This window comes from Lutra lutra, chromosome 8 (genome assembly GCF_902655055.1).
Source record: "Lutra lutra chromosome 8, mLutLut1.2, whole genome shotgun sequence".
Lineage (NCBI taxonomy): Eukaryota > Metazoa > Chordata > Mammalia > Carnivora > Mustelidae > Lutra > Lutra lutra.
This window is the reverse complement of record NC_062285.1, coordinates 25587645-25601876: the sequence shown is the minus strand read 5'-3', so window position 1 is coordinate 25601876 and position 14232 is coordinate 25587645. Positions and strand designations below refer to the sequence as shown.

General features: G+C 43.8%; 1 protein-coding gene across 5 annotated transcripts in view; it reads right to left on the bottom strand.

The window, feature by feature from the left end:
• The window catches only part of FRMD4A (FERM domain containing 4A), a 622361-nt gene that overhangs the window by 301372 nt on the left and 306757 nt on the right, over positions 1-14232 (bottom strand). Inside the window, exon 1 of one of the 5 annotated variants that reach the window (XM_047739604.1) lies at positions 10062-10214. The exons of 3 other annotated variants lie outside the window; for them this stretch is intronic. In XM_047739604.1, the coding sequence (XP_047595560.1) occupies positions 10062-10154 (93 nt within the window). In that variant the 5' untranslated portion in view covers positions 10155-10214. Of the gene's footprint in view, positions 1-10061; positions 10215-14232 lie in introns of those variants that run through there. One more of the 5 variants, XM_047739602.1, reaches the window with a different exon arrangement.

The following is a 14232-nucleotide window of genomic DNA, read 5'->3' as shown; positions in this document are numbered from 1 at the left end:
TCTGCTGTTAGAACTGTTCTCTCATTAGTTCAAATGTGATGTGCCAGAGGCACCGCCTTACCTAGAAGGGGAAAATGGGCGGGGATGGGGAAGGGAAACCTGCATGTTTTAACTGGGGGAACACTCTGATGGGATCTACCTCAAGGACTGTGTTCAAATCGCTACTGGCTGTGATTTTCCTTCAACCTAACCGGCAGATATGAGCATGATTTTCTTCTACAAGAACGCCACAAAGACCCAGTAAAACAAAGCCTGATGTCAAAGACATAACTTCTTCTGTTTCAATTCAAATCCACTTGCTTTTACAGGCCAGTTCCAAGGCCCTGGATGCAGAGTTCAACTTAGGACTTGCTCCTTTCAGTCCCTCAGTGGCTGGCTCAACCCTAAACTATACTTTCTAAATATATTCTGGGACTTGGCTGAGTGATGAAGCCCTGACACACGATTACATCAATCCATTTTTTTTTTTTAAAAGTTTCAGAGGCCCGACAAAGCAAAAGAAAAGAGGTCTTCTTCAGATAAATCTTAGGAAAGCTAAAACTTTGAGATGGAATGCTCGCTTTTGCTATATAGGTGACCAACAAAAGATAGTGAAAATTTTCATCTGCTTTCTTATGCGTGCGTGGGAGTTTTTTTGTTTTGTTTTGTTTTGGGTTGGATAAGCTGTAAAGGACAGAGCAGTTCTACTTTTCTGATACAGTGGTTTAAGTGTGTTGCGGGGGGGGGGGGGGAGATGTCAAATAGGAACACTGTTCCTAGGGTGCCACCAGGAGGAGATTCACTCCTGGCCTTTGTTGTCATAAGCTTTGCCCCAATACTCTCCACCATAGCCCCTCTACTTGCTGTGTCCGGGATTGACTTTGGTTGAGTAAAAATTGTCCTGAGATGCTCTCTTTTCCTGTCTGCATTGTTTCCCCCTTCCGAGGCTGTGCTCTCTTCTCTACCTCACTGGTCCCTCTGTTTCTGGGAAACTCTGTTGCAGGTACTGTTTCTCAGACTTGAGTCCATGTTGTATGGCCCAGACGTTCAGATTCAGTATGTCTGGGCTGGAGACTACACCTCTCAGATTCAGAAAACGCCCAGCAACTCTGATACACAAGCTGTTTGATAACAGTGTAATGAGATGATTTCCTAGTCCCCATCTTCCATGGCTATTAGCAGCACTGGACAGCCTGATGTTGCCTTCTGAGAATGTCTCTGCAATTCTATTTCTACCTCACTGGCTGCTCCTTACTAGTTTTCTTTGCTGGTTCCTCCTCACGGCACTGACCTCTAAACGTTAGAGTGGCCTCGGGCCCAGTCCTCGGACACCTCCTCGCCCCCATCCACATACATTCCCCAGGTGACACCACCTGGTCCTGTGGCTACACCATCGGCTAGTGGTATCCTAGTTTAACTATGAACTCTCTAGAAGAAAAAAAAAAGAACTGATTCGTAATGTTTGCTAATTTGCATGGTACATTTCTCCCGCCAGGGCCCATCTCAAGCTGCCCACGTGTCACCACTGAATGGGGAGCTGGGAAGAGATGTGGACAATCAGCTCTCGAGAGCCCAGACAAGCCAACTTCAGGGCACAGGTGACAATGTCCACGTTTACCTCTGTAGCCAGAACTCTCACACGCACACGAAACTCCATTTGAATTTTAATCATCTCAAGCTCACCCCATCCAAATAGAGCTCTCAGTCTCCCCTGGTTCTGCTGTCACTCTCACTGGCCTCTGGGCAGTGTCTCCAATCTTAGTTTCAACCCCAGGCTACAGCTGCCAAGCGGTCAGTCTTGACCCTTCTCTTTCTCTCCTCACTTGTCACCTGATTCATCAGCCAATCCTGTCAACTCTACCTTCTGGATAAATCCAGAATCCATTCATTTCTCATTTCTCAGCACCTCCAGAATATCCTCTGATCTAAACCATCATCATCCTTCATCAGGATTTTTACACTAATGATGGAATGAGTCACCCTGCTTCCATCCATTTTTCTATCACCCTTGTAGCCACAAGGATTCCTTCAAAACATGTCAGCTTATGTCACCCTTCCATTCCTGGACCACTGGTTTTCTTCTGTCTCACTCAGAGGAAAACCCCCTATCCTTATCATGACCCACACAGCCCTCTGTCACCAGGGTTCCTAACACTTCCCTGATGGCTTCTCTGCCCCACGTACCCCGTCTCCTCACTCTACTCTAGATCTGCTACCCACCCCCCACCCCCGACTAATTTCCAAGCCCATCAAGCTCTGGCATTGCACATTTTGTGTACTGGTGATTTCTTCTGCTGGGCATGGTCCTTCCCCAGAAGGCTCTGTGGCTTGTCGCCTTTACTCCTGGTCTCTTCTCAGACGAGAGCCACATCATCTGAAAATGCAGCACCTCCCCACTCAATTTTCCCTTAGAGGCCTTAGCATCACTTAAGAGTCTTGGCCACATCCCCTCGGTCCAGAGCAGTGCCTGGCATGTAGTAGGTATTAAATAAAAATCTGTAGAATTACTAAATAGTGTGTTGGTTCCTAAGTATTATATTCCCTGCAGTATTTGTATTTTGAGACTATTTGATTGAACTTGGACTGCATTTTCCAGAAATGATCAATATACTTCTAAGCCTTATTGGTTTTCCTGATTAATGTTCCAGTCAGGGCATCAGAGGACTAGGTGGAAGCATTGTCCATGTAGAAATGTGACCTTGGCATTTTTGAGAAAAGTTAGCAAGCAGTAGAGGATAATGATCAGAGGTGTATTTATTGACTATCTCAAAATACTCACATACAGATTCTGACTAGGAAGGAGGACAGCCTACACACTCAAAAGTGTTAATTGTGTAGAGAATTTCAGTAAGTTTTTCATGAGCAAGTTGTCTACCAAGAAGAGCTAGCATCCTAAAATAAGCCACCAATTAGGACTAACAGTGACACAAATATGTGTCTGCATAAGAAAGGCAGGCACTTTGCAACCCTATCCTTTGGGTGACAATTTTATTTGATTAAAGGACTGAGTTTATGACCATGAAGACATTCTTTTTTATTCATCTATTCACAGTCATTCAATAAATATTTTTCTGTCAAATATACATGCCAGGCACTGTTCTAGGTTCTGGAACTTAGGAGCAAAACTGACCAAGTCCTTTGAAGCAGTTAGTTACTGAGTGACCAGAAAGGAAAAGGAAAAGAATGAAAAACCCACAGATGTGGTGTATTTACTCCCAGATTAGAAAACAAAGGTCCATTGCCATAGTTTCTCCCATATTGTTTTATACACATAAGATAATAGTGTTCTCAGAAGTGTATTGATGAATCAATACAATCGAAAGTGGACTGTTTTTAGCTGTCTGTCCAAAGACGCTCTAATGTTACACAGGTGGATAATACTCACTCTGCTAGAGCAATTTATAAGAGATCTGTTTTCAAAACACCCACAGAAAGTGTTCAGAGATCACATGATGGCTTTTGAAGACATAGCTGCAATACAGCAGGTTGGAAAGCTCAGAAGGGGGACTGTCCCGTTCCAATGAAGACAAACTCTGCGGGACTAGCTGGATTGGGTGTTTCTGATCTCAAATTGTCTGTCCTGCATGAAACTGGCTGCTGTGACTTCAGAACTTTGTGTTTAATTACCCAGAATTTGGCCTCCAAGTGCTGAGCACTGCCTAAGATGTCCTAGAAATACGGACCCAACTCTCAAGGAGTTTAACTGACTTTTTCCTATTGAGAATGACAGTTTTGATTAAAAAAAAATCCAATATGATCCACTCAATTATTTCTTTTTCATGTGAAGACACCAGAAAGTACGGGTATTAGATAATTTCCTTGAGCTCCACTAGGCCCAGATGATTCATCTTGGCCATGACTTACCTCAGTGTCCTACACACTAGAATTTTCTGGGGGCTTACATACCAGTGCCCAGGTTCCCTCTCCAAATATTCTGACATACACCAGTCTCCCAACCAGCCTGAACACTGGAATTTTTTTTTAAAGTTCCTCAGGAGCTTCCCATGTGAAACCAAGATTGAGAAGCACTGCTGTAGGATGAGTCATGGCATGTGACCCATGACATCTGTGTCCTAAGAAGCAGTCAGGACTGGTGGACAAGCTGTCTAAAGAGAGAAACCATCCTTTAGTTTCATGCTCAGCTGGATAATGCCAATTGGTGCAGGATGGGGAAGTTCGTGGGGCTCCTAGCCATTTAAATCAAAGTTTCCTGTCCCATTTTCCACACTAGCCCGAGGAATGAAAACTCTAGAGTGGTACCCATAGGGACAGGCTTTCCACCATGCAATCTCATTCTGACCAAGATGGGAAGTCATTGCTTTAACTTGACATAAGCTACTGCAAGAAATAAAATCAATATCAGCTCACCAAGTTTGGGTCACTTAGAATTGCCTGGGACGAGCCAATATGGGGGGAAAGGGCCTTCCATGTGGCCTATGAACCAGAGAATTAGAGTCCTTGATAGGCCATGTTCTTCTCCAGAGAGCAGTATATTTATAGAAGGAACAAAACCTTATGCAGGATGAGGGGGTTGGATAATAATATGTGTGAATACACTGATCTGTCTGAACAGTTTCTTGGCTGTCTGCTTTCAATGGTAATAAATATCCACTAAAAGCCGTCTGCTGTATGTGTTTCTGGTAAAGTCTCACACTTCCCTGCATGAATACATTCAGAATGTAAGCACCACACACTCGACTATAGAGACTCTGTTGTATTCTGAATTCTTAAGTTATTCAGCTTAGCAGCTGTGATAATGTAATGGTTTGCAAAATAATAGACTGGCAATACGTCAACCTGAAATAACACATCAAATAATGAATAATGTGGGTGCAAAAAGGTTTAATTTATACTGTGTTAAAAATACTGCTCCAGAAATATCACACCATTTCAGTCTTTCCAAGACCAAAAAAAAAAAAAAAATCCTTTCACTTAAATATTCAAATAATTGTGGTAAAAGAGAATGCTTTCTTATTTCTTCCCCACTCCCCAATAAAAATGTCAAATTTACATTACTCTGTGAAGAGACATATCAGCTAAGTCTGGTCACTTGTTCGCACACATGCTTCTTTCTACTTTAAGATACATGTGTGGTTGAAGAGTTCAGAGCAGTTGTATGAACATATAGGAGTAAACACATTTCCCATCAGTAAAAATTGGGCATGGGGTAATTGAATGTAAAAGAAAATGAGGCTGTTTCTGTTCATGTCTTAATTCTGCTCTTCTTCCCAACTTTTCTCACTGAGGGAAGTTTATAAAAAACTTTCAGATTTCATTTATTTTTTTTTCATCTAGTGGATATTTATTACACTCTTGTTATGAACCAGAGACCAAGATGTGCTTCCTGCCCTCAAGGAGCTTGTCATCATGTGGAGATCTGACATGACAGAAATAGGATGGAAACAGGGGGATTCAATACAGAGTGATCAGTTTGCTGTCAGGGAAATGCAGAAGGTAGGGGAGCCCAAAGGAGGAACACTCATTCAGACTTGGGGAGGGGGCAGGGTGTCTGGAAAACCTTCTCAATGGTATTACTTTTAGGCTGAAAGGATGTGACTAGGAAGTTAAGGCAGTAGAGGGAGGAGGCAGTGTGTGTCAGGCAGACCAAAGCATGTGCAAAGGCCCTGAGGCAAGAGAGAGCATAGTCATTTGGAGGAACTGCAGAATGTTTAGTGTGGTGGGAGTCCAGCACTCTCAGGGTAAAGTAGGGGGAGAGCTGAGGCTGGAGAGGGTAACAAGGTCCTAATCATGAAGGCCTTTTAGTTATATTTAGACATTTATATAAGTCCTTATCTTGAAGCAGAGAACCACTTAAAGGTTTTAAGTAGACTAGTGGACACGACCCTGACTCTGTTTTAGAAAGATCACATTGCTGCAACACAGAGCATGGACTTGGGGAAACAAGAATGGCAATTGTTTGAAAGTGAAAGATAATGGTGGCCTGAGCCAAGGGGAGGGAGGGGGTAGGGTGGGTGCCTGGATTCTGTTCTGTGTGTTCAGGTAGCTGGTGGACTGAAGGAGGAGTAGGATTATGAGGGAAATGACCAATTCCATTTTGGACATGTTGAATTTGAGGTGCTGCACCATTCAGGAGAACAGAGATGTCCAGCCCTTCCTGGCATATGTGGGTCTGGATGCTAGAGAGGATAAACCAATGGGAAGAGGAGCATCCTTAATAAACATGCATCTGGAACAGTTTGGGCTGGGCCACAGAAAGCTTAGCCTACTTATTCTTGGGTTTTGGAACTATAAAGAAAGATAATCTCCAACATGATACCATGTCCTCATAGTGTAGGGTCATAGTAGTTGAATAAAAACATTACCCCCACTCCAAGGCAAACTCCCAGGAAAAAGGTCCACATTTGCTCTTTCCTTAATTCATTTACATGTTGTACTCTTAGATTCATTAGAATTTTCCATAGGTTCATTTTTACCTCTGGAGTAACAACATCGGCTTTGGAATGAAGAGAGACCCTATAGAAGCATATGGGCTTGAGTAAGTTTAGTTAGCTGGCATTCGTAAGCAATGAATTTGAAACACTTTGTTTTCTAAGTGTCTTACATAAAATTGGGAAGTCCAAGGCAAATCATCACCAGGAGATCCTGTCTGTCTTGGGTTTACTGGGTAAAAATCCCTAAAGGACCTCTCCAGGTGACAGTGAGGTGTGACCAAGAGTGTATATATGTGTGTAAAGACCATCAGCTATTAAAAATACAAGCCAAGTGTCCCTCCACTCCAAGATAGGCAAATTTTAAAAATGTCCTTTCATTAATAATTGCTTTCTATATGTGAGGTATTGTGTTAGGTCCTTACATATGTTCGCTCTAACCCATAACAACCGGCCTCAACGGCGGAGAGTACTGATGTATAAACTAACAACGCTGAGCAAGTCTGGTCACTCTGCCAAGATCACACGATTAGTAAAGAGTGAGGCTCTGAGTTTTGGGGACCTGGTGACTGCAAGCCCTACCCCTTCCACCCACTTTGCTGCTTTCAGCACCTATATTGTCTTCATTTCTTGTTTTGTAGCTAAGATCGTGCCCTGTTAAGTCAATACTGTTTTGTTTAGGTAAACCTGTATCCCTAATCTCTCCTATCTTACCAAGCAAAGTATCTTGTATTTCTTTGTTTTTGCCACCGCGCCTCACTCCGTGATGGGCTCGTGGCAGCCCGTGAAACTATGAAAAAGAACTGAGCCCGATCTTGCAGTCTGAATGAGTGTTTCTGAAATCAGATTTGATGACTAGCATAGTTAGAAAGGTGCATTTCTTTTCTTTCAACTCAACCTGCAGTTGGAAAACAGGACCAATGGAGCACTCCTGGGTGCCTGAGGGCACATGACCAGCCCTGGAAATCATTATTCTCCTCAGTCATGAGTCTTCTATATTCCCTTTCATGGGATGGCCTGGTGACAAGTTGCTTACAATCCTTTGCTCGGGGGTAGGTTGCCATGTTGACGCTACCCCAGGGAGCAAAGATGATGAAACAGGAACAGAAGGTCCTGGGTTCCTAGACATGGGTCCTGCTCTGTGGTCGACAGTACGTCCCTGGACAGAAGATTAAACCCCTCTGTGCCTTGGCTTCCCTGTTCCTACAGGACAAGTGTGATAACCCCCATCCTCTGTGTCTCACCAGCAACTCAGGATCGTAATATGAAGTAATGAATAAAAAAGTGCATTGGAGTAAAGATAGTACAGAGGCGAGACCTTAAGATCATCACGTATCTCAAGACAATGGAAACCAACCCGACTGTCTGTCACCCTCTAGGCTGCTGATGTAACTGGAAAAGGTGCTGCTGCTTTTAATTCAGGGAGTCCCAAGAAAAGAGTGCTAGTTCCCAGTATCTACCCTTAAAGCAGATGCCACTTCTCACCTTTCCTGCCTTCATTTTACTCAAATGCTTGACTCTGATTCTGAAAACTGTCATCAAGTCAGCAACAGTATAAAATGCCCAGTTGGAAGTGACACATTCATCATAGGTTCCAATTAGCATCAACCTTCCTTAGAGTAGAAGGGGAAATGGGTGGCTCATAAGGAATGCAGGGGCGCTCTTCCTGTGAGCAATGGTGTCCCAACCCTCTCACTTCACCTCTAGCAGCCGAGATGAATAGGATGTCTGATGCTTCAGTGATGTGTGTGCTTTCTCCTAAGGGCCCAGCAGCTTGCAGGTCTAAGACCCGTGCAGCACAGGTGTATGCCCATGGGCAAAAAATAGGTCTGCGTGTTTTCAATGTAAGTACATGCCAACACATGAGACAATGTTTTATGTATGATGCTGTGTTCACAGGCTGTCAGTTTTTTCTTAAATTGGTTAACAGTGAATAACAGAAATGGTAACTGCATATATCAGGATTTATTAAAAATCCATGATCTATCGAACATCCATCTGGAGATTCTAATGGTTAAATAAAGGTTCCTATGGAATTTTTCTGTGCCTATGTCCAGATAACTCTCTCCTCAGTATTGTCAGTTTCCAGAACTCCGGTCTGTTCAATTCATGTTTCTAAATGACTAGTTGTGAACGGAACACATGATATAAACTTAGTTACTGCAAAGGTCAGAAAATTTTCAACCAAACCTAAAATCATATTCAATATAAGCCTGATATACTTTTAACATTTGCTGTAATTGTTAGTCCTATGCTCTAAAGCCATTGGTATAGGCAGGAGACAGTATAGATAGGCATTTATTGTATATTAGCTGATGACTCTGATATTGAGCACAAGAGATCTGTCTCAAAATATAGACCTACAGGGGCACCTGGGTGGCTCAGTGGGTTAAACCCTCTGCCTTCGGCTCGGGTCGTGATCCCGGGGTCCTGGGATCGAGCCCCACATCGGGCTCTCTGTTCAGCGGGGAGCCTGCTTCCCCCTCTCTCTGCCTGCCTCTCTGTCTACCTGTGATCTCTGTCTGTCAAATAAATAAATAAAATCTTTGAAAAAAAATATAGACCTACACACAAACAGAATAGGAAGTAAAGCTTTTTTTTTTTTTTTTTCCCCATCAGTACTCAAATGGCAGAAAGAATGTCACTCATCACAAGACAGGAAATCAAGCCCACCTTCATTATAGATAGACCCTTGTATTTTAAAGTTTCAACTGTGTTTTCCTTAAATTTAAAAATCACTGAGTAGTAAGTATACCAGCCAGAAAAAGTGACTCAAATTCAACCTGGTTCCCCTTTATAAGATGCAGCAGGTTGCTTATCTATCAAGAAAGCCTTTTGTGAAGTTATTTGCCTTATGGCTGTGAGATCACACCTTAAACTAGGATGTCTAAGTAGACTCCACGGCTCACAGAGGGGACTGCTATCATTCAAACAGGAGCTTTGGGGTTTCTGAGACCTACAAAGCACTCCATGCCTGTGGGGGTGTAGGCATTTTGTCCTTACACGAAAGAGCCTGACATACCAAAGACAGCTAGCTTCAGTCATCCCCAAAAGTGCCTTGGTCACTCCAAAGAAGGACAAATCCTTATTATTCTACAGGATCATCTCTGCCAGGGGTTACCAAAAAGTAAGCATGTTTCAGAAAATTAACAGAGTCATTTTGAGCCCAAATCCGTGGTATTAAGAAAAAAATCCAAAATGATGGCAAGGTATGTGAAACAGCAACACCACCACAGAGGGGATTTTCTTCAATGGGGGCATAATTTAAACCCTCCAGGCATCAAAGCTCCTTAACATCATCAGCGCCTCCTTGGAAGACACGGTCACCCCACAGAGGGCATCCGCAGCTGTGTCACACTAATGCATCTGTTTGCAGCCTCTGCTTTTCTCCGCAGGCACTCACATCTTCCATCCTGACTCCAAAGGGCAGTCCCCACCCCAATCTCTTCCCTCCTATCTCATCTCACACGGCACCCCCACATGCATAGCTGGCAAAAATTTATTTCAAATTTCTCATCATTCTCTGTTAAGAAAAAAATTTACACATGGCATAGTATTCTACAGTCCTAGGAATTCAAATTTTTCAGGAAAACAGGGAGACCAGAAGGGATGCTATGTACAATGAAGACAAACATCTCCTTTTCTTTGGAGCAATTGCTCCACGCAAAACAAACAGCCCGCCACGTCGCTTACCCTCTCCACGCTGCGTCTTCTCAGAGATCCATAAGGAATTTTCAGTAAAAGTCTTTGAGATCTATTCGGAGCCACTGCAGCCTGAACCACCATGGTGTAGAGCTGCGTGTGTGCGTTCGTGTGTCTGTGTGTGTGTGTGTGTGTGTGTGTGTGAGAGAGAGAGAGAGAGAGAGAGAGAGTGAGAGTGTGTGTGTGTGTGTGTGTGTGTGTTCCCAGCAAAGTGAGAGACAAGGCTTCCTCCAAACTAAGTTATGGTCTCCTGGAGGTTTCCCAAATATCAAATAACCGAAAGAGTTTTTTCTTTCGACCATATGAGTCAAGATGTGGTTTGTCGGGAGGCGGGGGGATGGGGAAGCAGAAAAATAGCCCAAGTTCTCCAACTTCAGCCTGCCTTCGGCAGCACGGCGTTAGCTGTCCCTTGTCTGTCCCTGCTTGTCAGTCCTTTGGTGAGACTGTATGTCCCAGAAGTTGGCAAGCGACGCCTCTGGGGACAGTGATCCAGAAATGTCAACTTTGCTTCTCGTGGCTACAGACGGTAACCAGGTCAGTTGTCTAATCGAAGCTCTATCAGTCGTATTATTCATTCCATCACGTGACTCCAAAGCCCCTCGGCCATACAGTAGGTCACATGCTCACCTTAAAAAGACTATTTGGAATATCACCATCTGGTGCGGAGATTAATGTGAAATCCTGCATTCTGATTTCACTCTTTTCCGAACACAGGAAAAATATTTGCAGACCCGTGACATAACGCACTGGGGACTTGGAGGAATCCCTGTTCGCAGTCATAAATTACACGTATGACCCTGAGCATCAGATGCGCCTGTCTGGTTTTTCTCTCCTGCTTTCCACTGCACAGAAAATAAATGTAGGAGTGCAATTAATTATATATGTGAATGTAGTCCACAAAGATAAAGTGTGAGAGAAGGAAAAAAAAAATGCTGATATCACGTGGTCCAGATGAATCGAATATACGAGACAGACTTAAATTTGGCATCTCTTCATTTAAATGTTTGTGTTATAGAACATTTATTTTTATGTGTGCCAATAAACGTGAAGAAGTTCTGTTTGATTTCACAAGGCTCTGAAAAGGACGAAGTTCAGATTCATTCATCACGTTTCCCTATTCTTTTCTAATAATAATAGCGTGTAATTCCTGATCAGACAATCCACTGAAAGATGGTACACATCGTCCAAAATTTTGACTTTTCTGTAATATTTTATAATTGATATATTCATCATCTATGGTCCCCTCTTTCTGTTCTCCTCCTCCCAAATCTGCTTATCTCTATAACAGAGAAAATTACAATAAAGAAAAGCAAGTAAGGGGCTTCCAGAATCGGAGGTTTTTGTTTTAGTTTTTGTTTTCTTGTTTGTAATGTATTTCTACATCCACTGCTTCTCTCCACTCTGGGTTTTATGAAAGGGATGCCATTTCCCTTGTAGTAATCCATGCTTTTCAATATTAGCCTGATATCACTTGTATGCTTTGGGATTCGGCTTTATATTTACTCTCTGCAGACCAGTTTATTGCAAACCATGGAAAAGAAAGTTCTGTTTATTCAAAGATTCTAATAGGAAGTGGGGTGGGGTGCAAGGGGGAAGAAGTGAAGGTTTACACTGCTGGAAAATGAACCAGGAAAGACTCTCAGAAGGGGGGTGCTGGTGGGGGCGGGGTGGGAAGGATGGAAACGTGGGTCTGGTCACCCAGTGCAGACACACATTAAGAGGCAGTTAAAGAAAGCATCAAGTTGATGTGGGAAATTCCAAATATACAACAATCGGGCTTTGTTCGTAATTGGTTCCATATGTGCATTGGGGAGCCAGTGAGAGGGTGAGAGAGAAGGCCAGCAGCAAGGAGAGACGGGAAGTTCCTCAGCCCGACTTGTGGAGCGTCTCTGGCTAGGTGGTTGAGGTTTATATGTCTTTTTTCCTCTTTTCTCACTTCCTTCCTTAACTGCCTGGTTTCAAACTATTTTGGGGTGGCAATAGAGCTGGATTGGATTGATATGAATGATTTGGCCAAATGCATCGAATTTCCTTAAAACCCCACTCGACTACTAACAGTTTCGAACAAAGGACAGGCACATTTTCAAAACACTTATCTGTCTCGAGTCCTGGGTTTGCTTCCTTCCAGGGGGGTTTGAGAGCGGGTGCTGGACCACATAAGCTGAGAAGTCACTGTCTCTCTCTCTCCTGACCTGGGCCAGGGCAAAGCCTCTGGGAACTGAATTTATTTATATTTAACTAAATGCAACTTCCTGTTTCCCAGGGGTATTAATGAATGTTTCACTGAAGAGCTTAAGGCCTCATGGCATAGTTCAGATCATAAGGGACACTTTGATGAACTAAGTGCAAATAAAACAAAAACATATGCATTTGATTAAGGTTAAAATACATATAGAAGAGAATGTTATTTGAAACAAAAATAACCCTGAGCCAGACTCACACACATTTGAGCCCCATATACTCTACCCCCCGGGGGTGAGGAACAGGATCATTTCTCACATCAGCATCCGCGCCTTCTCCCAGCTAATGGGGAGGAGGAGGTTGGCTCTGGAGCTTTCTGCCATCCCCACAGAGTAGCCAGCCACCTCCTCAGACAGTTCTAAAGGCTCTCAAAGGTCAGCTTATCCAAAACTATTGTATTTGATAGTTTTACTGTGGATGTTTAAGATTTACACATGTAAAATTAGTTATTGAGACTAAAGCATTTAATTTCAGAAGGCTACTGTTATAATACAAATATGCTTCCCAGGAATGGATATGCACTCACACCTTTGCAGATATGACCACCTTAGGAGAGGTGAGGGGAACTGATGTTTACTGAGTACATAGTAATTGCCCATCAGTGTGCTAGAAGGTGACCCAAGGCTATCTCCACAGCAGAAATGAGCTCCGTGGTCAGTATTTTACAACTGATGAAACTGGGGCTCAGAGAGGTTAATAATTTTAACAAAGTAACCCAGCTAGAACTGTCAGATCTAAGATGAAACCAAAGTCAAGATGTTTTATTTCAGAGCCTGACCTGGTCCATTATAACCTCACATGACACAGAGGACTTGATCAGATTACAGCAGGTTTGAAATCCAGAAAAGACAGATGTCTGTGGGACCTAACAAAGAAAGGGAAAAATCACTGCCTTTGAGAAAGAGAGAATTTAGGCCAGGAAATGGCATTAGAAGGAGCAGATCTAGAGTCTCTGGAACTGTTGCTCTGCTGTCCCTTGGTAAAAAGCATGGGTGATAGCAAGAGCAAAGAAGCCCAAGGAGCTAGGGAGGCAGCTCAGTGGGGAGGCAGGACAACCCCTGACCTGAGGGGTAAAGGGAGGAGCCTAGGGCCAGGGTCCCCTTGTAGAGGCTGGAACACTGTGGTCCCTCTGGGTGAGACTTGATCACTGCTGAAGCCATAGGCCAAGGCGGAGTGGAGAGCTGGGGAGGGGGGAAGAAGGCCCTGCTCCTCCCTTCTACTGCCCTCCAGCCTCCCACCTGCATCCTCCAAGCATAGCACTGATGCCAGCCAGTTGACCAGGAGCCCTGGAGACAGCCATGAGGGCGGGGAGGGAGAGAAGAGGAAGAGATCTGAGGGTAAATGCCCGGGATCAGCACTGAGACCAGAGACATGGGAACAAAGGACTGGGAGAGGGTGACTATAGAGTAACTAAAAGACAACATACAAGCAAGGGGAAAACATTTGAAACAGAGTATTACTTAGAGAAAGCATGTTTTTGCCAGGATGCTGGGCATGGAGATCCCCCGCGCACCCATGACGCCGTGTAATGGCCCATGGGACAGGTGGGGGGCTTGCTGAGGGGATGCAATGTGAGTGAACCCCAGGAGACGGGGTGAAGAAGACCCACCTCAGCCCTAGAGCCCCTGACACAGCTGCGTCTGATGCCCTTGAGTAGAACACCCAAGGCTGGCAGAGATTTTTTATTTGCTTATTTTGAACATTTCCTTCCCATCTCAGTGGAAGTGTTTACATTCAAACTCTGGAATGAAAATGCATAGGGATCAATTGAACCATATTTCAGGAAAATCAATGGTCTTGACACACCAAAGCAAGATGTATCAAATTCAATGGGTGTTCTTGGTCATGAATAGCATGAGGTGGAAGTGGGGGTTTGGGGGATAATGGCCTCTCAGAGAGAAAGCATGTGACAACACCAGAG